We start from the raw sequence: 26113 nt of genomic DNA on the forward strand, positions 1-26113 counted from the left end.
CGCGGCCCAGCCCTTTGAGGAGAAGGAGATAAAGCTTTTTTGTTGAATGAGTAACTGATTAAAAAATCAATCAAATACCGATAACCCCAAACCGCACCCTCTGTGACTCATCCACACGTTACCACGCCTCCACCCTCTGTCTCCACCACGTCTCCACCCTTCATGTTGACTGTAGGGGTGGAGGGACCGACGCTTCATTCCTCTGAACAGAGGGCCTCAGTGAAGCCTCCTTTCACAGACACACGAAACAAACCACCCCGGTCAGACGTGGACGGAGCCTTCCTCCTCCGTCGGGTTCCTGTGGAGCGCCGAGCGCACCTCCGTCAGGTGGACTACAACGGGAACTAGAAGTAGAACTACGTACTAGAACTAAGTGTTACAACTAGAACTACATACATACTAGAAATAGACCTACAGCAAGTGCTAGAACTGAGTGTTAGTACCAAGTGCTAGAACTACGTACTAAAATAAACTACAACTAAGTCCTAAGAATGAACTAGGACATAAAGTAATGCTAAAAGTATATCATTATAGGTGTAGTACCATAAGTACAAGTATATTAAGTCATGTTGAAAAGTATATTAGTATAGGTGGAGTACTTTTAGTAGGCCTACTATTAGTAAAAGTATATAAAGTCATGTTGAAAAGTATATTATTATAAGTGGAGTACATTTATTACTTGTGTATCAAGTGATGTCTAAAGTATATTATTAAAAGTTGACGATTAGTACTACTATATAAAGTGAAATCAAACGATATTATTCTAAGTATACTTTCAGAAGTTCAATGGTTCTGGTTTCTATGCGGTCAGACCCCGCCCGTCTTGCTCTCCAGCTGTAATAAAATAAACACCCTGATGTGCGGCTGCTGTGGATGCACGAATCTGGTTCCACAGCGCCACCTAGTGGGCACCCACGAAACACACCTTGTTTACCTTTAGATAACGCTCGCAACAGACAACATTCCTAAACTCAATATAAAGCCGACACGCAGCGTCACCCTGAATGTGGTTTTATTGCACTACATTAGATGAAGCAATGTGCTTTCAACACGCTATGACCAAGTGGCACCTGTTTCAGTCCAGCGCTTATGGAGGATAGACTTGGCGTGCTTTATTAGACTATTGCATGAACATCACCAAACCAAGGGCCCCACGGCATTTCCCGTATTTTGATTTCATGTTTCCAGGGGAAACCTTTTAGTGCAACATTACATCTTGACATCCTTCAGCTGTCGAGGTAAGAATAAAAAAATAAGTGAAGAACGGTCAATATCCAACCAGCGTAAAGCGGTAGTTTCTTCTGATAAAATATTTACAACCGGACCATCAGGAAGCAGTTTCATGGCGGACGTGGCGTCAGGAGAAGCTCAGCGTTGGTGAAGGAGAAAGTGATCAAAAACACAATGAACGACAAAGCATGGATCATACATATTTATTAACACGTTTAAGCCTTTTTGATAAGCTTCAATTATAATTATAACCTGATTATTATTATATATCTATATCTATATATATATAAATAAAGTTATAATTTAGGAGAACACTTTTCAAGATTCCAAGTCCTCTAAGGCCTAGATCTATTGCAAATGATAATGATTCCTCGTTGGGAAAATGCTGCCAAATCACAGGTTTCGATTGATTTAAACAAAATAAATACATGAGGCATGGTTCAAAGGTGTAGAAGCCTGGGTTCCCGATGGAGACTGACTCCAGCACAGGCAGCACAGCCTCTCACATGGATCAGGATTCAGGTCTGAATCCATGGTCTGTTTGGTCTTCTCGTCTACATCTCCACTTTGCCTTCCAACGACTCATTCTTAAATCAATCATAAACTATTATAAACGTCTGGAATCCAAACTCAAAATGTTCCAGATTCAAGTCAGTTACAGGCCAGGAAACAATTGGCTGCCATACCGTGAGAACCGATCTCAGACCTGGAGAACCGCTCTCAGACCTGGAGAACCGTTCTCAGACCTGGAGAACCGCTCTCGGACCTGGAGAACCGTTCTCAGACCTGGAGAACCGCTCTCAGACCTGGAGAACCGCTCTCAGACTGATGTACAGTATGTGCAGTTGCTTCTCGTTATGGTCCTGAATCGATCAGTGCCGAATAAAAATAAAATACAAAATAGGTTCCAGTCAACTCCTCCTCCTAGCTATCTAATCATTACATCAACATTTCCTATTGATTCAAAGAACTGTGCAATACACATAGAAAATAAAAAACAGCAACTGTACAGCCTTATCGCTGATGTAAAATATAATATCAATTTATTATAAGTAGGGACCCTGCCACCACAAATCCAGGTTCATATAATAATGCATCAGGACTTATTGCTCGGTGTACACACTCTGGGGACGGATCAGAACCACAGGCCAGTGGACGTTGGTGAGAAGGGTCACCTGACCTCCACAAACACTGACCTGCCAACGTCTACAACACTCTGATCCTGAGCCCAGTCCCAGCGCCTGGTCGGCCTCCTCAACCCATTAGCCAAACTGCTGTTCTGTAGCCAGAGGTGCTAACCAGGTCGTAACTCAGACGCTGTTGCCACAGAGCTCTGAGGCTTTTCTGAACCTTCGGTCTCATGACATAGGCCTGGATGTGATGCTAGGCAGCACTTGTGTCTTTTCAAGTATTAAACATATCCATCCTGTACACAGAGTCTGATGTACTTGGTAAAAAGGATCTTAAAGATGGATTCATTCAGTCGTCACTACAGTCGTCAGTTAGCTCCACGGACAGTTAGCTCCACGGACTGTGTGTTCCTTGGATATCCAAGTGCATTATTTTAGAAGCTTTACAGATCAGTTTAATTATGCGTGTCCTGTGTGTTCCCGATTCCTTCACCACTAAGTGATCATGCCTGGCAGCAGCAGAAGTTATGCTAACCTAGCATAACGCTAACATGCTAACGCAGCCTAAGGCTAACGTAGGTACTCTAACAAAACCACAGCACGATGGAAACTAGAGTATAGTAGCAGGAGCTGTAGTGGAGGGCTGTCCTGTTGCTAATCTCAACGCTGCGACATGTTTACGGTAGCCGATGATTTATGCACTGACCAGTGTGCCATGTTCTGCCGCTAACCTAAACACAACCCCCCAGGGTAGCTCGCCCGCGCCCATGTACGGGCATAGCAGGGAGACTGGTAGTTGTCACCAAGCAGAGCTCCTCAGCCTCCACCATCGTATCACCAGGAGCCCGACAACACCTCCTGCTCGGCCTGGTTCCACTGCCTGCTTCGCTGCCTGCTTCGCTGCCTGCTTCGCTGCCTGCCTCACAGTGGTGCTCTGGTCACCCAGAGGACAGCCGGGGTCACACAGCGTGAACCCAGCTGAACCAGGACAGCGCCTCTCAGGAGAGGAACAGCCCATAATAATCAGGGGGAGGCTAAACCCCCGTGTGGCGGGGCGAAGGCCCACTCCATCTCGTCTCCGATCCTCCTCCAAATTTAATTTTTCATGATTAGAAGTCGGGAACACACACACCGGAAACTGTCTATTAATATCATAACAACATAATTATTCAGAACTGGCCACACAGTTGCCATGGTATCCATCACCCCATTAACATAATGCTATATAAACCAGTTCTCTTCAAATAGAACAGACATCACGTCCCAGCCTCTGCCTGGCCCTCAGAACGGTTCTCAAGTTCAACAACAGACTGTTGGTCCTAGCAATGACCCAGGCCCTAGCCCTGACCGGGGCCCCAGGCCCTAGCCCTGACCCAGGCCCTAGCCCTGACCGGGGCCCCAGCCCTGACCGGGGCCCAAGGCCCTAGCCCTGACCGGGGCCCAAGGCCCTAGCCCTGACCGGGGCCCCAGGCCCTAGCCCTGACCGGGGCCCCAGGCCCTAGCCCTGACCGGGGCCCCAGGCCCTAGCCCTGACCGGGGCCCAAGGCCCTAGCCCTGACCGGGGCCCCAGGCCCTAGCCCTGACCCAGGCCCTAGCCCTGACCGGGGCCCAAGGCCCTAGCCCTGACCGGGGCCCCAGGCCCTAGCCCTGACCGGGGCCCCAGGCCCTAGCCCTGACCGGGGCCCCAGGCCCTAGCCCTGACCGGGGTCCCAGGCCCTAGCCCTGACCGGGGTCCCAGGCCCTAGCCCTGACCGGGGCCCCAGCCCTGGCCCTGTACGGGGCCAGCCCTGACCCTGACCGGGGCCCAAGGCCCTAGCCCTGACCGGGGTCCCAGGCCCTAGCCCTGACCGGGGTCCCAGGCCCTAGCCCTGACCGGGGCCAGCCCTGACCCCATCTCGAGCCAAACCAGATGAAAGGTGGACTACTCAATGACAGGCTTTTGTTTTGGTGGCTCTAGGTTTTGGACCTGGCCCTCACCATGACTAGCCCTCACTAACCCCAACTAACCCTAACCATGATTAACTCTCACTAAACCTAACCGTGACTAACCCTAAGAATGACTAGCCCCAACCCTCACTATCCCTAATCCTAACTAACCCTAAACCTCACTAGCCCTAACTAACCCTCACTAAGCCTAACCCTCATTCACCTAACGCTAACTAACCCTAGCCTTCACTGACACTAACCCTCACTAACCTGACCCTAACTAGCCCTAACTAACCCTCACTCACCCTCCCCTGAAATAAAACCTCTGTCCGATTCTTTGGTTGCCCCCGTCTGGTGAATGGCGGGGTTACATTCAGAAGTCCTAGCGTCAGGTAACCTACTAACCTGACGCTAACCCCGCAGGTTACTGCAATACTAGGAACTAAGGCTAGCTGTGGAATGAAGGTCAACCAGACACCTGCCTGTTGATCGCATGACCTCAATGGAGAGCTGCACACTTCATGCTGGGACTATATATATATATAAAACACGTGACAACATGAATCATGTTATCATATATTTTAAAACACGTGACAACATGAATCATGTTATCATATATTCAACACACGTGACAACATGAATCATGTTATCATATATTCATCACACATGACAACATGAATCATGTTATCATATAGTCAACACACGTGACAACATGAATCATGTTATGGATGATCACAACATGAATCATGTCATGTATTCAGCATGGATGATAACATGAATCATGGTGAAGCTGCCTTTGTGCTCTTCATCTTATTATAAAGAATAATAATTGTTCAACCTCTCATTAACTAATGAGGGTGATCATAATAGTAATATATCAACAAAGTATTTTCAACTCTCAATGGAAGGGGTTTAAACCAAGTGGCTAGTGAAGTTAAACCTTGAGCGTTTGTGCATCTAACTTGGAAAGTCTTTAAGGGCGGAGCAGATGTCCTCTGCCCTCGTTGGAAGTCTGGTCGTCCATCCCCCCCCCCCAGGTGGGACCAGGCCACGCCCCTCCGTCAGGCCACGCCCCCGGGGGGGTAGTTAGCCGCTGATCTGAGCAGCCTGCTCCTTCTCTGCCTTCTCCTTGGCTTTCTCTTTCTCATTCAGCTTCTCCTCCTTCTGCAGCATCACCATGATGTCTGCCACCTGATTGGTGGAGATGTCGATGTCCTCCTTGTCAATCAACTCCACCACCTGTAGGGATTGGACAGACTGCTGTAGCCGAGACCGCCCACTGTCCCGCAAGACTTCCTGTTTAACCTACCAAAACTTACTGAGTTTCTGAGGAGCTACAGTATTGCCACTGTATTAGGAGTAGTGTGTGCTACTAATGACCAGCTAGTAGTGTTACAGTACTACTACTATAATAGGAGTACTGTGTATCTGAATGGCTAGTTAGTAGTGTTATAGTATTGCTACTATAATAGGAGTACTGTATATCTGAATGGCTAGCTAGTAGTGTTACAGTACTGCTACTATAATAGGAGTACTGTGTATCTTAATGACTAGCTAGTAGTGTAACAGTACCGCTACTATAGTAGGAGTACTGTGTATCTGAATGGCTAGCTAGTGGTGTAACTTCAGACCGACTCGGCGCGTACCTTGATGACGTCGTCGATGTCGATCTTGCCGTCCTTGTTGTCGTCGAGGGCCGCCGCGATGCTCTGCAGTTTGTGTTCCGGAATGTTCTGGATCTGCTTCATCACGGCTATGAGCTCGTCGATGCTCACCAGGTTCTCCCTGAAGGTGTGGAAGAGACTGTACAACCATTACTAACTAGGTCAACTAGGTTAATTCACTAGGTGTACAACCGTTACTAACTAGGTCAACTAGGTTAAATCACTAGGTGTACAACCATTACTAACTAGGTCAATTAGGTTAACTCACTAGGGTGTATAACCGTTACTAACTGGGTCAACTCACTAGGTGTACAACCATTACTAACTAGGTCAACTCACTAGGTGTACAACCATTACTAACTAGGTAAACCAGGTTAACTCACTAGGTGTACAACCATTACTAACTAGGTAAACTCACTAGGTGTACAACCATTACTAACTAGGTCAACTAGGTTAACTCACTAGGTGTACAACCATTACTAACTAGCTTAACTCACAATGTAAACTCACTAGGTTAACTCACTAGATTTACAACCATTACTAACAAGGTAAATTCACAAGGTTAACTTACTAGGTTAACTCACTAGGTTTACAACCACCAGTCACTAGTTTAACTCACTAGGTGTAAAACCACTATTCACTAGGTTAACTCACTAGGTTTACAACCCCAAGTCACTAGGTTAACTCACTAGGTGTACAACCACTATTCACTAGGTTAACTCACTAGGTGTAAAACCGTCACTAACTAGGTTAACTCATGAGATTAACTCACTAGGTTTACAACCACCAGTCACTAGTTTAACTCACTTGGTTAACTCAATAGGTGTACAACCACTATTCACTAGGCTAACTCACTAGGTTACCAACAACCAGTCACTAGCTAAACTCACTAGGAGTCCAACAAGTATTCACTAGGATAACCCACTAGGTTAACTCACTAGGTGTATAACCGTTACTAACTAGGTTAACTCACGAGATTAACTCATTGGGTTAACAACCACCAGTCACTGGTTTAACTCACTAGGTTGCCTCACTAGGTGTACAACGACTATTCACTAGGTTAACTCAGTAGGTGTACAACCACTACTCACTAGGTTAACTGACTAGGTTAGTGTATTAACCAATAGATGAAAAGAGTTGATCTAAACACCCTGTGTGGTTATTGTACAAGTAAAGGCAGGGTAGCTACACTATATGAAGACATCGGACTGACTTATATGGAACAAAACTAAGCTGTGAAGTCATATTTTTCATTTGCGTAATTGATGTTATCTGTTATCGGTCATTGTTATGATGGCCGTTGACTGTGGCTGCTCGTCATGTGATTCGATTGGTTGATCCGTACCATATTATACTGTGATTGCATCAGTCTAGCAGCCAGGTTTTGATTGATATAAACTAGAAGCTGCATTTCCATGACACTGCGCGTCACACCAGCTGAGTGTGGGAGGAGCTGTTCTGGTGAATGCATCGGTCTAGCGATCAACGCCGTCAGCAGCAGTAGCTCAGGTGGTAGAGCGGGTTGGCGGGCCTCCTGGCCGAGGGCCGAGGTGTCCCTGAGCGAGGCGTCTCCCCCTGACTGCTCCCGATAAGCCGGCCGTCGCCTGGCGTGGTCGACTCCGCCGTGAATGTGTGTATGAATGCGTGTACGAATGGGTGAACTAACGAGTGAATGATAGGGATTATGTAAAGCGCTTTGAGTGGCCAGTGTTTAGAAAAGGGCGGTTTAAATACAGTCCATTTAAATGCAGTCCATTTAAAAATCTATCGGATGAACAGAGGCAGAGACGCTCTGACCGTGCTGGCGAATGGTCCCAAAAGGACCAACGCGCTGGGCGTCAATGCACTGATTGACCACTTTCGCTGCAAATCCCAACAGGCGAATCGTTCTGATTATGCTTGCATTGCCGTAAACCGCAACATTTAATAACATTAAATAATTGTATTTATTCAGCCTATTAGCCAGGGATCATTGAATCTAGTTGGTCTCTAGTAGTATCTTTTGTTATTGTTTATTGCGTCAAAATGTATTAGCCCCTGCTATAAACAATCCAGCCCGCGTAGCTCCCAGTAAGTAAAGTATATTCAGTATATACAGTATAATAATTGTATATATTGTACAATACTGTATGTGTACTTATAAGCCATTCCATTGATTATATTTGAATCAAAATTTAGTAAATTGCTCATTTGAAAACCGTTAGTTATCTAAATGGTTTGTTAATAAATATTTTGCAGAAAACAAATTTTAAAGCTGAGCAGACATCAGTGATTTCATGAAGGATTATTATTACAAATCGTTAAACTAATGCAGAGTAGTAGAGCGAAGCTGGATTGGTAGTTGAAGATCACCCATGAGCCTCGGTAGCTTACCTCCTTCCACCAGTACATCTATCATGGAATAATCTGAAACAGTTCAGCTGGTTAGGATCCGACCCGAATACATCACACCTCTGTCCTGCCTCTGCTTACTAACCAACCCATTACAGCGCTTTAATCTACCACTAACCAACCACCTTATAGCGTTAAAACTACCCACTAACTAACCTTATAGCGTTAAAACTAGCCACTAACCACGTTATAGTTTTAAAACCAGCCATTAACTAACAACCTTATAGCGTTAAAACTAGCCACTAACTAACCACCGTATAGCATTAAAACTAGCCACTAACTAACTACCATACAGCGTTAAAACTAGCCACTAACTAACCACCTTATAGCGTTAAAGCTAGCCACTAACTAACCACCTTATAGCGTTAAAGCTAGCCACTAACTAACCACCTTATAGCGTTAAAGGTAGCCACTAACTAACCACCATACAGCGTTAACTTAAAACTAGCCACTCATACAGCTCTTGCATTTACCACTAACTAAACCCTATACAACGCTAGAACTAGCCACTAACTAACCACCTTACAGCGCTATAACTAACCACTAACGTACCACTTACTAACCCCCATACAGCACAATAACTAACAACTGAGAGTGCTATTACTAACCGCTAACTAACCTAAATAAAGCACTATAACTAACTAACTACTAAATTATCACCATACAGTGCTATAACTTACACCTAACTAACTAACTTACCACCATATAGTGCTATAACTAAACACTAACTAACCCGATACAGCGCCATAACTAACCACCAACTATCCCCGATACAGCGCCATAACTAACCACTAACTATCCCCGATACAGCGCCATAACTAACCACTAACTATCCCAGATACAGCGCCATAACTAACCACTAACTATCCCCGATACAGCGCCATAACTAACCACTAACTATCCCCAATACAGCGCCATAACTAACCACTAACTATCCCCGATACAGCGCCATAACTAACCACTAACTATCCCCGATACAGCGCCATAACTAACCACTAACTATCCCAGATACAGCGCCATAACTAACCACTAACTATCCCAGATACAGCGCCATAACTAACCAAACCACTAACTATCCCAGATACAGCGCCATAACTAACCACTAACTATCCCCGATACAGCGCCATAACTAACCACTAACTATCCCCAATACAGCGCCATAACTAACCACTAACTATCCCCGATACAGCGCCATAACTAACCACCAACCACAACAACCCACTGTGTGCGTCGTCGGTCCAGTGTTGTCTGACGACCTTTGACCCTGACCCTTACCCCAAAGGTGGACTGCTGCCCTGCTCCAGCTGCCCGTCCAGCACCTCCTTGTCCTTCTCCAGCACCTCCTTGTCCTTCTCCAGCTCCCCGATGATCTTGCCCACGCGGAGGATCATGCGGTCCACGCGCTTGGCCAGACGCTTGCTGGCCTTGGACTCCTCCACCACCTCCTCCTGGCCCGTCTTAGACAGCTCCTTCTTCATCTCCTCCAGGTCCTGTGAACGGTTACACACCTCCTATGTTACACCTCCTATGTTACACCTCCTGTTACACCTCATATGTTACACCTCCCGTGTTACACCTCATATGTTACACCTCCCGTGTTACACCTCCCGTGTTACACCTCCTATGTTACACCTCCTGTTACACCTCATATGTTACACTATCTGTGTTACACCTCCTGTTACACCTCCCGTGTTACACCTCCTGTTACACCTCCTATGTTACACCTCCTGTTACACCTCCCGTGTTACACCTCCTATGTTACACCTCCTGTGTTACACCGCCTCAGTTACACCTCCTATGTTACACCTCCTGTGTTACACCTCCTATGTTACACCTCCTATGTTACACCTCCTATGTTACACCCACTATGTTACACCTCCTATGTTACACCTCCTATGTTACACATCCTATGTTACACCTCCCGTGTTACACCGCCTCTGTTAAACCTCCAATGTTACACCTCCTCTGTTAAACCTCCCATGTCACACCTCCTATGTTAAAATGTCTAGGAGTGTGCAGTAGTGTGTAGGAGTGTGTAGTAGTGTGCAGTAGTGTGCAGTAGTGTGTAGGAGTGTGTAGTAGTGTGTAGTAGTGTGCAGTAGTGTGTAGTAGTGTGTAGTAGTGTGTAGTAGTGTGTAGTAGTGTGTAGTAGTGTGTAGTAGTGTGCAGTAGTGTGTAGTAGTGTGTAGTAGTGTGTAGTAGTGTGCAGTAGTGTGTAGTAGTGTGTAGTAGTGTGTAGTAGTGTGTAGTGTGTGTAGTAGTGTGTGTACCTCGTTGTACTCCTGGACGTCATCCTTCAGCTCCTCCAGCTCCTCCTTCTCCAGGGTGAGGAGTCTCTTCTGCTCCTTCAGCTTGGAGCAGGCGTCACTCAGCAGGTCGATCTCCTCCTTGGTGATCTCCTCCCCCTGCCACAGGAGCACAGCTCGAATACAAACCCCTCCTGGTCCTCACATCACCTCCTGTCAACCTATCACCTCCTGGTCCTAGTTATATCTATAGTGTGTATATCTATAGTGCATATCTATAGTGCTTATATCTATAGTCTATATCTTTAGTGTATATCTATAGTGTATATCTATAGTGTATATCTATAGTGTGCATATCTATAGTGTGCATATCTATAGTGTGCATAGTGTATATTTATAGTGTGTATATCTATAGTGTATATCTATAGTAAGTTTATCTATAGTGTATATCTATAGTGTATATCTATAGTGCTTATATCTATAGTGTGCATATCTATAGTGTGCATAGTGTATATTTATAGTGTGTATATCTATAGTGTATATCTATAGTAAGTTTATCTATAGTGTATATCTATAGTGCGTATATCTATAGTGCATATCTATAGTATGTATTTCTATAGTGGGTATATCTATAGTGTGTATATCTATAGTGTATATCTATAGTGTGTATATCTATAGTGTGTATATCTATAGTGTGTATATCTAATCTGTGTATTTCTATAGTGGACTGGGTGTTGACATTACCTTGATGCCCTCCAGGTTGGGGGCGGAGTCTCGGAGCATGTCGTTGGAGGCCGAGGAGTCGCCCAGCAGTTCTCCTTCCTGTGGAACGAGCCACGACACAATGCTCAGACCTCAAGTCAACGTCTTGTTCATTCACTAACTGCTACTCAAGCAATGCCCTAGTGGTAGAGACTAGCATGTAGCTCCTCTAACAGCCTCTAGGGGGATCACTAGAGACTAGCATGTAGCTCCTCTAACAGCCTCTAGGGGGATCACTAGAGACTAGCATGTAGCTCCTCTAACAGCCTCTAGGGGGATCACTAGAGACTAGCATGTAGCTCCTCTAACAGCCTCTAGGGGGATCACTAGAGACTAGCATGTAGCTCCTCTAACAGCCTCTAGCGGGATCACTAGAGACTAGCATGTAGCTCCTCTAACAGCCTCTAGGGGGATCACTAGAGACTAGCATGTAGCTCCTCTAACAGCCTCTAGGGGGCTCACTAGAGACTCTCGTGTAGTTCCCCTAACGGCCTCTAGGGGTCTCAAGTCGAACGCAAACAGACCCGCCACCATTCAAAGTCAATGGATTTACCTCTCGTTTAACAAAGCAACTACATTAGTTCTTCATTTGGTTAGAACCCCACTGGCTGGTTCATCTGTCTAGGGTTTATTTTGATGGGTCCCGTGAGACACTCGATGTTCAGACAAGGGCCGTTCTGCTGCTGGTATTAAACAGCTCAAACACTGGTTCCACAGTGTGAAATACCGTGTTCCTAACAGCTGTGTGTAAACCAACACCCAGGGAGGGGACAGGGGGGGGGGTGCAGTACCCTGATGGTCCTCTGGGCGGCGTCGGCCAGCCTCTCCATCTCCCGCTCCTTGTTGTCCTGGCGGATGACGGCCTCCTCCTGTAGGGTGCTCTCCACCTTGCTCTTGTGGTCCACCTTGGAGAGCTCCATCTCAGCCGCCATCAACTCCGCCTCCCTGGTCTGGACAGAGGCCCACAGCCGGTCAGCGCACCTGTCTGTCCGTCCGTCCGTCCGTCCGTCCGTCTGTCTGTCTGTCTGTCTCTCTCTTTTTGTGTGCGTGTCTGTGTGACTCTTTTTCAGCGTGTGTGTGGGTGTGCGTCTCTTACTAAGTGTGTGTCTATCTTTCTCAGTGTGTGTGTGTGTGTCTCTTTCTCAGTGTGTGTGATTGTCTCTTTCTCAGTGTGTGTGATTGTCTCTTTCTCAGTGTGTGTGATTGTCTCTTTCTCAGTGTGTGTGATTGTCTCTTTCTCAGTGTGTGTGATTGTCTCTTTCTCAGTGTGTCTGTGTGTCTGTCTCTTACTTAGTGTGTGTCTATCTTTCTCAGTGTGTGTGTCTCTTTCTCAGTGTGTGTGATTGTCTCTTTCTCAGTGTCTGTGTGTCTGTCTCTTACTTAGTGTGTGTCTATCTTTCTCAGTGTGTGTGTCTTTTTCTGAGTGTGTGTGATTGTCTCTTTCTCAGTGTGTCTGTGTGTCTGTCTCTTACTTAGTGTGTGTCTATCTTTCTCAGTGTGTGTGTGTGTGTCTCTTTCTCAGTGTGTGTGTGTGTCTCTTTCTCAGTGTGTGTGTCTGTGTGTGTGCCTCTTTCTCAGTGTGTGTGTCTGTGTGTGTGTCTCTTTCTCAGTGTGTGTGTGTGTGTCTCTTTCTCAGTGTGTGTGTGTGTGTGTCTCTTTCTCAGTGTGTGTGTGTGTGTGTGTGTGTGTGTGTGTATCTTTCTCAGTGTGTGTGTGTGTGTGTGTGTCTCTTTCTCAGTGTGTGTGTGTGTGTGTGTGTGTGTGTGTGTGTGTGTGTGTGTGTGTGCGTGTGTGTGTGTCTTTCTCTTACTAAGTGTGTGTCTATCTTTCTCACTGTGTGTCTTTGTGTGTGTGTCTCTTTCTCAGTGTGTGTCTGTGTGTGTGTGTCTCTTTCTCAGTGTGTGTCTGTGTGTGTGTGTCTCTTTCTCAGTGCGGATGTGTGTGTGTGTGTGTGTGTGCGTGCGTCTGTGTGTGTGTGTTGGTGCCGGGGTACGTACCACCATCTCGGGCAGGGTCTGCAGGGTGGTCTTGAGCTGGTCGGCGGGGGACAGCGTGTCGGGGAGGAACATGGCCCTGGACAGCAGCAGCAGCGAGGTGGGGATCTGCTGCTTCAGGTGGAGCTCCAGCCACTGGGACACGCATAGGACCACATGTACGTTAAATACATGATATAATCTATACATTACATAGGACCCCATGTACGTTAAATATATGATATAATATATACATTACATAGGGCACGATGTACGTTAAATACATGATATAATATATACATTACATAGGACCCCATGTACGTTAAATACATGATATAATATATGCATTACATAGGACCCCATGTACATTAAATACATTATATAATATATACATTACATAGGGCACGATGTACGTTAAATACATTATATAATATATACATTACATAGGACCCCATGTACGTTAAATACATGATATAATATATACATTACATAGGGCACGATGTACGTTAAATACATGATATAATATATACATTACATAGGACCCCATGTACGTTAAATACATTATATAATATATACATTACATAGGACCCGATGTACATTAAATACATTACATAATATATACATTACATAGGACCCGATGTACATTAAATACATTATATAATATATACATTACATAGGACCCCATGTACATTAAATACATTATGTAATATATACATTACATAGGACCCCATGTACATTAAATACATTATATAATATATACATTACATAGGACCCCATGTACGTTAAATACATGATATAATATATACATTACATAGGACCCCATGTACGTTAAATACATGATATAATATATGCATTACATAGGACCCCATGTACATTAAATACATTATGTAATATATACATTACATAGGACCCCATGTGCATTAAATACATTATATAATATATACATTACATAGGACCCCATGTACGTTAAATACATGATATAATATATGCATTACATAGGACCCCATGTACGTTAAATACATGATATAATATATACATTACATAGGACCCCATGTACGTTAAATACATGATATAATATATACATTACATAGGACCCCATGTACGTTAAATACATGATATAATATATACATTACATAGGACCCCATGTACGTTAAATACATGATATAATATATACATTACATAGGACCCCATGTACGTTAAATACATGATATAATATATGCATTACATAGGACCCCATGTACATTAAATACATGATATAATATATACATTACATAGGGCACGATGTACGTTAAATACATTATATAATATATACATTACATAGGACCCCATGTACGTTAAATACATTATATAATATATACATTACATAGGGCACGATGTACGTTAAATACATGATATAATATATACATTACATAGGACCCCATGTACATTAAATACATTATGCAATATATACATTACATAGGACCCCATGTACGTTAAATACATTATATAATATATACATTACATAGGACCCCATGTACATTAAATACATTATATAATATATACATTACATAGGACCCGATGTACATTAAATACATTACATAATATATACATTACATAGGACCCGATGTACATTAAATACATTATATAATATATACATTACATAGGACCCCATGTACATTAAATACATTATGTAATATATACATTACATAGGGCACGATGTACGTTAAATACATTATATAATATATACATTACGTAGGACCCCATGTACATTAAATACATTATATAATATATACATTACATAGGACCCCATGTACATTAAATACATTATGTAATATATACATTACATAGGACCCCATGTACATTAAATACATTATATAATATATACATTACATAGGACCCCATGTACGTTAAATACATTATATAATATATACATTACATAGGACCCGATGTACATTAAATACATTATATAATATATACATTACATAGGACCCGATGTACATTAAATACATTATATAATATATACATTGCATAGTATATGATAGACATTAAATACATTACATAGGATATGATGTAGATCTAATATTATATCACACACATTATAGAGGATATGATGCGCATTAAATGATATATACATTATATAAGATCTAATATTATATCATATACATTATATAGGATCTAATATTATATCATACACATTATATAGGATATGATATTATATCAAACACATTATATAGGATAAATACATTATATAGGATCTAATATTATATTATATACATTATATAGGATATGATGTGCATTCTATAACATTATACTGTATATGATATATATTATATAGGATCAAATATTATATCATATACATTATATAGGATATGTTTGTTATATAAGATACATTATACTGTATATGATATGGATCCAATATTCTATCATATACATTCTATAGGATAATGAGGAGCGAAGGCTCTTGAATCCCACTGAAGGCTGTCCTTGTCCTTAACGGCTAACTACTAAAGACATCGATCATTTGACAGAAAATATAACAGAAAACAATGATTTAATAGATTAAAAAAAGGACCTAATTGACAATGTGTTCTATGGCAACACAATGTAACTCTGCCGTACCACATAGTGATGTCATATCTAATGTAATGATGTCATATCTAATGCAATGATGTCATATCTAATGTAATGATGTCATATCTGATGTAATGATGTCATATCTGATGTAATGATGTCATATCTAATGTACTGATGTCATATCTGATGTACTGATGTCATATCTGATGTACTGATGTCATATCTGATGTAATGATGTAATATCTGATGTAATGATGTCATATCTGATGTACTGATGTCATATCTGATGTAATGATGTCATATCTGATGTAATGATGTCATATCTGATGTACTGATGTCATATCTGATGTAATGATGTCATATCTGATGTAATGATGTCATATCTGATGTAATGATGTAATATCTGATGTAATGATGTCATATCTGATGTAATGATGTAATATCTGATGTAATGATGTCATATCTGATGTAATGATGTCATATCTAATGTAATGATGTCATATCTGATGTAATGATGTCATATCTGATGTAATGATGTAATATCTGATGTAATGATGTCATATCTGATGTAATGATGTCATATCTAATGTAATGATGTCATATCTGATGTAATGATGTCATATCTGATGTAATGATGTCATATCTGATGTAATGATGTCATATACGATGGGGTCACCTGGCTGAGTTGCTCCCGGAGGCGGTCCTCCGTGACCCCCAGTGACCTCATCCCCCTGACCCGACAGGCCGCCTGCACCTCCGTCACGTTCAGACTCTCCACCCCCTCCTCCGCGATCAGCTACACACGCGCACACACACACACACACACACACACACACACACACACACACACACACACACACACACACACACACACACACACACACACACACACACACACACACACACGCATTAGTAAGCAAGATATCAAAAGTTCTGTGCTGCGCTGTTACTTTGTGAACATGTTCAGAAGACTGGGGGGCTTTTATTGTGTGAACAATGGTCAGAAGACTGGGGGGGGGGGGGGGGCTTTTATTGTGTTAACATGGTCAGAAGACTGGGGGGGGGACTTTTATTGTGTTAACATGGTCAGAAGAGGGGGAGGCTTTTATTGTGGAGCCGACCTTGTCGTCGGCTCGGATGGTGCGCAGCTTCATGATGAGCTGGAAGCGCAGGAAGTTGTTGGTGCCGATGGACTGCAGCTCCAGCAGCCGGCAGAGCGCCACCAGCTGGGGGCGCGTCAGGTTGTCCAGGGTCAGCTCGTCCTCAAACAGCTTGGAGAAGCGCAGGATCTGCTCATTGCTCGGCCGCTCGCCGGAGTCCCTGATCTGGGAGACGGTACCGTCAGATCATCACCCATCATCATCTATCACCACCCATCATCATCCATCACCAGCACCACGACATCATCATCACTGACATCATCGTCTATCACCACCCATCATCATCTATCACCAGCACCACGACATCATCATCATCCATCATCACCCATCATCATCTATCACCACCCATCATCATCTATCACCACCCATCATCATCTATCACCAGCAACACAACATCATCATCACCCATCATCATCTATCACCAGCACCACAACATCATCATCACTGACATCATCGTCTATCACCACCCATCATCATCTATCACCAGCACCATGACATCATCCTCACCCATCATCATCCATCACCAGCACCACGACATCATCATCATCTATCAGCCCCAACATCATCGTCTATCATCACCCATCATCATCTATCACCAGCACCACCGACATCATCATCATCTATCATCACTGACACCATCATCTATCATCACCTACATCATCATCTACATTAACCTACATCATCATCTATCATCACCTATCATCAACTATCATCACTGACATCATCATCTATCATCACCTACATCATCATCTATCATCACTGACATCATCATCTATCATCACCTACATCATCATCCAGCACCACCCATCACCATCTCCCTCCCCCCGACATCATCATCTACATTAACCTACATCATCATCATTTATCATCACCTACATCATCATCCAGCACCACCCATCACCATCTCCCTCCCCCCCGACATCATCATCTACATTAACCTACATCATCATCCATCACCACCAGCCATCCCACGCCTGGAGGGACCCCCACCGGGGAGGCTCAGGTCACATCTCTAGGGCCCTTTGAGAGGAGAGCTGTAATTCACTGTGTGTGTGTGTGTGTGTGCGTGCGTGCGTGCGTGTGCGCTACCATCTGGAAGAAGGTGGAGAACTCCTTGGTGACGCTGCTCTTGGAGGCCTTGTTCCTCAGGGCGATCTCCTCCACCGTGTCCTGGAGGAACTTGGCCATCTCCAGCTTCACGCGCAGCTCCTTCTTCAGACGCTCCTCCTACACCGACCACCACCACCACACGGTTACCATGACAGCATCGTGTACCTCCTGCCACTTAATGTACACACTTATTGTATGTTTTACGTCCTGGCACTCGCCATATTGTAAGTCGTTAAGGTTAAAGCGTCTGCCAAACGCCCTAAAAGTAATGTAATGACCTCACTCCACCACCGCTTGGACCCTGTTCGCACCGTCCTTCTCTCTGCACACGCTCACACCGCTGACCCCTGCTGTTTGGAACCAGCACTTCCCTGACTGCACTTTGCCGTACTTCAATAAATACACGGAATGAATATGTTTATTTATTAAGTAGGTGCCGTTTTTACAGCTGAGTGGCCGAGATGGAGTCTAATATTGATCCGTTTCTTTTAATAAGTGAAAGTAAGAATGGGTCTGTGCTCGTCCTCTTGAGTAGAGCCTTTATATATCCAGAGGAGATAAACAGTCGATTAATGAGCCTTTATACTTCCATAGGGAGCCGCCATGTTTCTACACAGCAGAGTGCGTGTGCGTGTGAGTGTGTGTGTATGTGTGTTTGTGCCTGTGCCTGTGAGTGCGTGCATGTGAGTGCGTGCATGTGCATGCGTGCGTGCGTGCGTGTGTGTGAGTGTGCATGTGAGTGTGAGTGCACGTGTGCGTACCTTCTTGGACTTGGTTTCAAAGGTGGAGGGCAGCATGTTGGGGAAGAGCTTGAGGGCGACGGGAAGCAGGAACTCCATGAAGGGAACGATGATGAACACTAGGAAGGGGAGGAGCCGGAACACGTCCGCACACGTCCGCAGGAACTGGACAACGCACAAAAAAGTTCTTTATTTCATCACCATCAGGATAATAGTGGGTCATAGGGCTGCTCGATTATGGAAAAAAAAAATCATATTCACGATTATTTTGCTCAATATCGAAATCACGATTATTCAAACGATTATTTTTTGAGTTTGAAAACATGATGTATTTATTCAGCATGTCTCTCTCAAAAACCTTTTGTAACTGAGAACGATGAAATTTCGCCTTAAAAAAATACACAAAATGGTCCAAAAGAAAATGTTCAAATCTAAAATAGTGTACAGATATGTATCCAGCTGCACTTTCTACAAAACATAAAAAATTAATAAAAAAATAAAAAAAATCGAAAACTAGATTCAGTTAATTTTGTGATAGTTTGAAGCTAAAATCGAAATCGAGATCGAAATTTGATTAATCGCCCAGCCCTAGTGAGACATAAATAAAACATTGCTTTAAAAAGACATTCCCAATTAATACAAAGGAAATTCATTTTTTTTTCTTGTCCTAACAAGTATTGGACCTTAACATATTTAACCAGATGCTAGATCCACCAGCTAAAGGTTACAGTTCACAGTTCAATCACAATGCAGCAGGTAGGACTGGATGCATGTTCACACCTAAAGCTATAAAGCATTTTGAGCAATAAAACGCCCATTCACTCTCTATTAAACATGTGCGATGAAGCGATAGGAGCGATAAAACGCCTGAGCGATAGCTTTAAAGCTGTAAGGCTGTAAATGAGAGTTGAAAACAGCTCAACTCTATGCAAATGAGCTAGTAGTGTTTCGGCTGCAAACGACCGCCAGCCAATCAGAATGCAGATGTCTCCGGCCGGTGTGGGTCCCAGTCAACATACGCGCCAGAGCGATATGAGCTGTGAATACTTTTGACAGCGTTGAGTTTGGAGCTATTCTGCGATTTTGCATCTTTTACAGCTTTTGGTGTGAAAGTACAGTTAGAGCTGCTCCTCTAGAAGGCCTACAGGTAGGGCTTAGAGCTGCTCCAAGAGGCCTACAGGTAGGGCTCAGAGCTGCTCCAAGAGGCCTACAGGTAGGGCTCAGAGCTGCTCCAAGAGGCCTACAGGTAGGGTTTAGAGCTGCTCCAAGAGGCCTACAGGTAGGACTTAGAGCTGCTCCATAGGCCTACAGGTAGGGCTTATGGCTGAACCAAGAGGCCTACAGGTAGGACTTAGAGCTGCTCCAAGAGGCCTACAGGTAGGGCGTAAGGGCTGCTCCATGAGGCCTACAGGTAGGGCTTAGAGCTGCTCCTCTAGAAGGCCTACAGGTAGGGCTTAGAGCTGCTCCATAGGCCTACAGGTAGGGCTTAGAGCTGCTCCATAGGCGGCCTACAGGTAGGACTTAGAGCTGCTTCATAGGCCTACAGGTAGGGCTTATGGCTGCTCCAAGAGGCCTACAGGTAGGACTTAGAGCTGCTCCAAGAGGCCTACAGGTAAGGCTTAGAGCTGCTCCATAGGAGGCCTACAGGTAGGGCTTAGGGCTGCTCCGCTAGGAGGCCTACAGGTAGGGCTCAGAGCTGCTCCAAGAGGCCTACAGGTAGGGCTTAGAGCTGCTCCATAGGAGGCCTACAGGTATGGCTTAGAGCTGCTCCAAGAGGCCTACAGGTAGGGCTCAGAGCTGCTCCAAGAGGCCTACAGGTAGGGCTCAGAGCTGCTCCAAGAGGCCTACAGGTAGGGCTTAGAGCTGCTCCAAGAGGCCTACAGGTAGGGCTTAGAGCTGCTCCATAGGAGGCCTACAGGTAGGGCTTAGGGCTGCTCCGCTAGGAGGCCTACAGGTAGGGCTTAGAGCTGCTCCAAGAGGCCTACAGGTAGGGCTTAGAGCTGCTCCAAGAGGCCTACAGGTAGGGCTTAGAGCTGCTCCATAGGCCTACGGGTAGGGCTCAGAGCTGCTCCAAGAGGAGTCAGGGAGGAGCCAGGGAGGAGTCGGGGAGGAGCCAGGGAGGAGTCGGGGAGGAGTCGGGGAGGAGTCGGGGAGGAGTCGGGGAGGAGCGGGGGAGGAGTCAGGGAGGAGCCAGGGAGGAGCCGGGGAGGAGTGGGGGAGGAGCCGGGGAGGAGTCGGGGAGGAGTCAGGGAGGAGTCAGGGAGGAGCCGGGGCGGAGCCGGGGAGGAGTCAGGGAGGAGTCGGGGAGGAGCCAGGGCGGAGCCGGGGACAGGTCGAGGGCCTCACCTGGCGGCGCTCGCGGCGGGACAGCGTCTGCCCGTTGAGCACCCTCCACAGCATGCGCCCCGCGATGGTGGTGTCGATCCACAGCAGGCGGAAGCCGTGGTAGTAGTGCTTGACCTCGTCCGCCACCCACTGGCTCACGGTGCGCCGGGCCGGCCCCGCCTCCGTGGAGGGGCTGTACACCGGCCCGCCGTCCTCCATCTTCTTGTTGTGCTCCTTCAGCGAGCGCAGGGACTTCTCCACCTTGGAGTCGTCCGGGCGCCGCCGGCTGGTGTGGAGCCCGCGGACGCCCCAGCGGGTCGGGGGCGGGACCAGGGCGGCGCGGAGGCGGAGCGCGTCGAGGCCGGCCCAGGGGCCGCCGGGGCCGTCGGCCCGGGGGAAGACGGCGGGGAGGGGGGCCGCGACCATGGCGACAGGAGTCCCGTCCAGCCTGCAGGACCGACAGCATTAATGAGAAACCAGCGAAGGCTTTAAACAGGAGGACAGCGCCTCCTCTGGTCTATAGGAGGACAGCGCCTCCTCTGGTCTATAGGAGGACAGCACCTCCTCCTCTGGTCTATAGGAGGGCAGCACCTCCTCCTCTGGTCTATAGGAGGGCAGCACCTCCTCTGGTCTATAGGAGGGCAGCACCTCCTCTGGTCTATAGGAGGGCAGCACCTCCTCTGGTCTATAGGAGGACAGCGCCTCCTCTGGTCGGGAAGTGTTTGTGTTTCAGTGTTTAAAAGGGTTTTAGTGTTTAGAGTGTTTGTGTTGCTGTGTTGAGAAGGGTTATATTGCTGTTTCAGTGTCTAGAGCTGTTTCAGTGTCTAGAGCTGTTTCAGTGTCTAGAGCTGTTTCAGTGTCTAGAGCTGTTTCAGTGTCTAGAGCTGTTCTGTGTCTAGAGCTGTTTCAGTGTCTAGAGCTGTTTCAGTGTCTAGAGCTGTTTCAGTGTCTAGAGCTGTTTCTGTGTCTAGAGCTGTTTCAGTGTCTAGAGCTGTTCTGTGTCTAGAGCTGTTTCAGTGTTTAGAGCTGTTTCAGTGTTTAGAGCTGTTTCAGTGTTTAGAGCTGTTTCTGTGTTTAGAAGGGTGCTTACTTTGGACTGAGCAGTCTGAGAGCTGTGGAGCTGAAACCGGCGCCATCTTGTAGGTTCGCTGTAACACACAAGAAAATAAATCAACAGCTGTGTCCTGATAATGGACGCACGCCCAGTCGCCCACGCAATATCTACCCCTGATAGATACCATGATTTAAAGATATGCTGAACATTTTGACTGTCCTTTTATTCATTAACAATTAGTTAAAAAGCAGTACTTTGTACTGTAAACGGACTGCATTTATACAGCGCTTTTCTAACCAGTGGTCACACAAAGCGCTTTACAATATTGCCCAACATTCACACACCGGCGGTCAGCCATGCAAGGCATGCAGGTCTTGCTCAGGGAGACCCTATACTGATCTCGGAGGAGCCGGGGATCGAACTTGCGACCTAATGGTTGTCAGTCACCCCGCTCTACCTCCTGAGCCACATGCCGCACATGTAGTATGCTGGTTGTATGGTCAGAAAATGTTCTATAACTATTCTTCGCCGAGCTGTAGTCGAAGCCAAAGAAATAAGAGGGGAAACAATGATTGTGGTGTGGCGTTCTGTTCAGGCCCTGCTAGTTCGAGATAGCTTCCTGCTGTTCAGAACATCAACGATGGAGTCATTTAACAGGCTCACTAATCCACCGCAATTTAATTAGTGTGTTTAGTCCCCGACCATATGCCAACATGCCTGTACAGGGCAGGTCGCTGGGATGTCAACTGTAGACGGAGGACATTGGGGTTGGAACCCAGGTCCCTAGAAATCTATCTTTGTTGCCTGGTTCTGATTCTGATCTACCTTACCTAATTCTTATTTCCCCCTAGGCTTAATGTCTGGTTGCAGACAAAACCTCAACGTGGACCAACAATCATCTCCATCGAGATATTTACATTTAGTGCATTTAACAGACGCTTTTATCCAAAGCGACTTACAATAAGTACATTTTTCGTAAGAAAGTGAAACAATATATCGCTGTCGGTACAATAAGGATGTTGATAGAGCAAAGTGCAAAGCACCAACAATCGCTAGGTTAACCCATTCCCCGTATACAACGGGGATATGGTGGTCCATCCACTACAGAAGAAGGCTGCAATCACCACAGAGATATCCCTAATCTGCTTCAGCTGATCTAAAGCACTGACTCCTGATTGGACAGTACATGGGTCAAAGGTCATCCAACAGACCTAAGGTCAGCCAGTCAGATGGTTTTCATTAGGTCATTCAACTTGCAGGGTTTGTAACTTCCTCTTTATGTCTTCCCAATAACTCTACATGCATAGGTCGACCGGCCATATCGCTGTGGCTTGCTTCAAAGGTTGGTAAACATGGTACTTTTGAAGCTTTCATTGCGAAATAAAAAAATACCTCTATTCCAATCAGTCAATCAGACTTCAAACAGAGTCCTTGTTCCTACGGGGTATCAGAAGTTAATTAATCCAATCCTGGTTCCTATATCAGAAGTGAATTAACTCTATCCTGGTTCCTACACTAGACCACCAAACCCAGTCCTCATCATACACCAGACCACTAAACCCCGTCCTCATAATACACCAGAACACTAAACCCCGTCCTCATAATACACCAGAACACTAAACCCCGTCCTCATCATACACCAGAACACCTTTCATGCGCATTTCCACCGGAGGGTGCAGTCGGTTCAGCCTGCAAAGGTGCGGCACGGGTCGCGTTTCCACCGCCAAAAGTGAACGCGATCCGGACTGTCCTACATTGTTGCTCTTTGTTCATTGTGTCACAGTCTTCTTTTTCCTTGGATTTATTAGCAGGCTACACTGGGTTGGGCTGCTATGAGGTCACAGGGTATCTGCAGGTTTCAGCAAGTCAAATTTAAGACTTTTTAAGACCTTTTTAATACCACCTTGAATGAAATTGAAGACCTAAAACACGTGATGGTGGGGGGGGGGGGGGATCCCGCTGTATTATAACCCAAGCATAGCATGTGTGTCACTCACACACATGCTTTTTGTCTGTTTATTGAACATAAAGTGATACTCAGTGCTCTCGGGTTCAAAAGCTGTGAGTACAAGTGAAGTTTGACAGCATGCCCTTCCTGAAAAGTCCTACGAGAAAAAAATAAAATAAAAAATGGTCCTGCCCGACAAATTTAAGACCTTAATTTACAGTATTTAAGACCAGCATATGAAATTTGTAACGAATTTAAGACTTTTTAAGGCCTTCAATTTAGAAACTTTTTAAGACTTTTTAAGGATGCGCGGACACCCTGGGTCACGATGCTTACGTAGCTGCCGCGGCTATCGCCATCCGGCTTAAACCCCGCCCTACCATAAGGGTACCGTCGGCGGTGGGAACGCGAGCTGTATGCTGCACCCTCGCTACTGGGCTGAGGCATAATGCAGCAGGCCTCTTATGGAGCAGCCCTACGCCCTATCTGTAGGCCTCCTAGCGGAGCAGCCCTAAGCCCTACCTGTAGGCCTCTTGGAGCAGCCCTAAGCCCTACCTGTAGGCCTCTTGGAGCAGCTCTAAGCCCTACCTGTAGGCCTCTTGGAGCAGCCCTAAGCCCTACCCGTAGGCCTCCTAGAGGAGCAGCCCTAAGCCCTACCTGTAGGCCTCTTGGAGCAGCCCTAAGCCCTACCTGTAGGCCTCTTGGAGCAGCCCTAAGCCCTACCTGTAGGCCTCCTAGCGGAGCAGCCCTAAGCCCTACTGGCTGCCAGTCAAACAGTAGGTTTCCTAGAGAAGCCTACAGAAGTTTATTGTTATCTAGCACATAAAGACATTAGTTCTCTGCATGTGACCAATCACTAGCAGAGGCCAGGGACCCGCTTCAGGTCTACTGCACGGTTCCTGCCCAAGTAAACAAGCAGACGTCTTGGCAGGGGGAGGAGCCTGGTGCAGCCGCAAGAACCCCCCCCCCTCTTTTTGTGATTTTAACTGACACAATGAAGAAAGAACCAGCGGTCAAAACATGTTACTAATTTTCTCTGACTGAAAAGACTTAAAATTGATTACAGCTATTATTATCTGGGGAATGTGATTCGGCAATAACAGCATCTTCAGGCGGCGAGAGAAGCCGAACAGAGCCGAGAAAAGCCGAGCGCTTCCTGTCCTCAGGTGACCGCTTCTCATGACGCGCTCTGGGCCTACCTAGTCTCGCGATAAACAGCTTGACCCACAGCGCAACTACTTCTAACTGTTTCTCACACACACACACACACACACACACACACACACACACACACACACACACACACACACACACACACACACACACACACACACACACACACACACACACAGTATGTCACCAATGACTGTTCTGTCTGACAGTTTTGGTTTCTGACAGCCGTCGGAAAGATCAGAAAACGGGGTCATGCCGTCGGTCATCGCTCACATTGACGATCCGACCAGCACAAAAAGGATTGTTCTGGAGGGCGAGCCGCGATCCTTCCTCATTGACTGGCCACACAAAGCTCACACATGTCAATGTTTGACGTCCTTACCTTTTCTCAACTCGTTCTTCAGGGACCGCGATGTTTTCACCAGCTGTATACGACCCCTCGTTAACAGGATTAACGCCATGCGGAGACGATCGATCTCAATAAAGATCGATCACAATAACGGTAACTTAAGTGATGCTAGCGAGCTAGCGGCTAGTGGATCCAAACGTGGGACGGAAGGTTACATAGGAGGATAAACAACCCCGAGCTGGAGCCGTGGGGATGCGGGGTGTCGATAGCGTAGGGTGGTGAGTAGGTCGGCTTCCTCCTCTCTGACAGCAACCTGGTGACGTAGGATGACAGGCCACACCCTGCGTCCACACAGGCCACGCCCCCTGTATATATCCCT

The 26113-nt window shown here is 45.7% G+C and overlaps 2 protein-coding genes across 6 annotated transcripts in view; both read right to left on the minus strand.

The window, feature by feature from the left end:
• The window catches only part of LOC115544457 (uncharacterized), a 993561-nt gene that overhangs the window by 566492 nt on the left and 400956 nt on the right, over window positions 1-26113 (minus strand). The window lies entirely within an intron of this gene.
• On the minus strand, window positions 1418-26057 carry letm1 (leucine zipper-EF-hand containing transmembrane protein 1). 5 transcript variants are annotated; one of them, XR_003976864.1, is made up of 16 exons: window positions 25768-26057; window positions 22301-22358; window positions 21232-21658; window positions 18907-19050; window positions 18125-18262; window positions 16997-17200; window positions 16552-16671; window positions 13347-13478; window positions 12141-12299; window positions 11332-11409; window positions 10612-10746; window positions 9617-9831; window positions 8324-8356; window positions 5933-6089; window positions 1977-5525; window positions 1418-1936 (listed from the first exon to the last, which is right to left on the minus strand). XR_003976864.1 is itself a non-coding variant. In XM_030357444.1 (15 exons), exons 1-15 carry the CDS (start codon window positions 25844-25846, stop codon window positions 5373-5375), a joined length of 2214 nt encoding a protein of 737 aa, XP_030213304.1. In that variant the 5' UTR covers window positions 25847-26057; the 3' UTR covers window positions 1418-5372. The 5 variants fall into 5 exon arrangements, 4 of the variants coding, with proteins under 4 accessions (XP_030213304.1, XP_030213303.1, XP_030213306.1 ...); XM_030357444.1 differs by having other exon boundaries at window positions 1418-5525; window positions 5933-6071; XM_030357443.1 differs by having other exon boundaries at window positions 1418-5525.

This window comes from Gadus morhua, chromosome 5, assembly GCF_902167405.1.
Source record: "Gadus morhua chromosome 5, gadMor3.0, whole genome shotgun sequence".
Classification (NCBI taxonomy): domain Eukaryota; kingdom Metazoa; phylum Chordata; class Actinopteri; order Gadiformes; family Gadidae; genus Gadus; species Gadus morhua.

Coding starts and splice junctions, on each gene's coding strand:
- letm1 (XM_030357443.1), bottom strand. CDS start 25,846: ATGGCGTTAATCCTGTTAACGAGGGGTCGTATACAGCTGGTGAAAACA. Junction 13,479..16,551: donor TCCGGGAGCAACTCAGCCAG/GTGACCCCATCG, acceptor TGCGTGTCCCAG/TGGCTGGAGCTCCACCTGAA. Junction 9,832..10,611: donor ACGTCCAGGAGTACAACGAG/GTACACACACTA, acceptor AACCGTTCACAG/GACCTGGAGGAGATGAAGAA.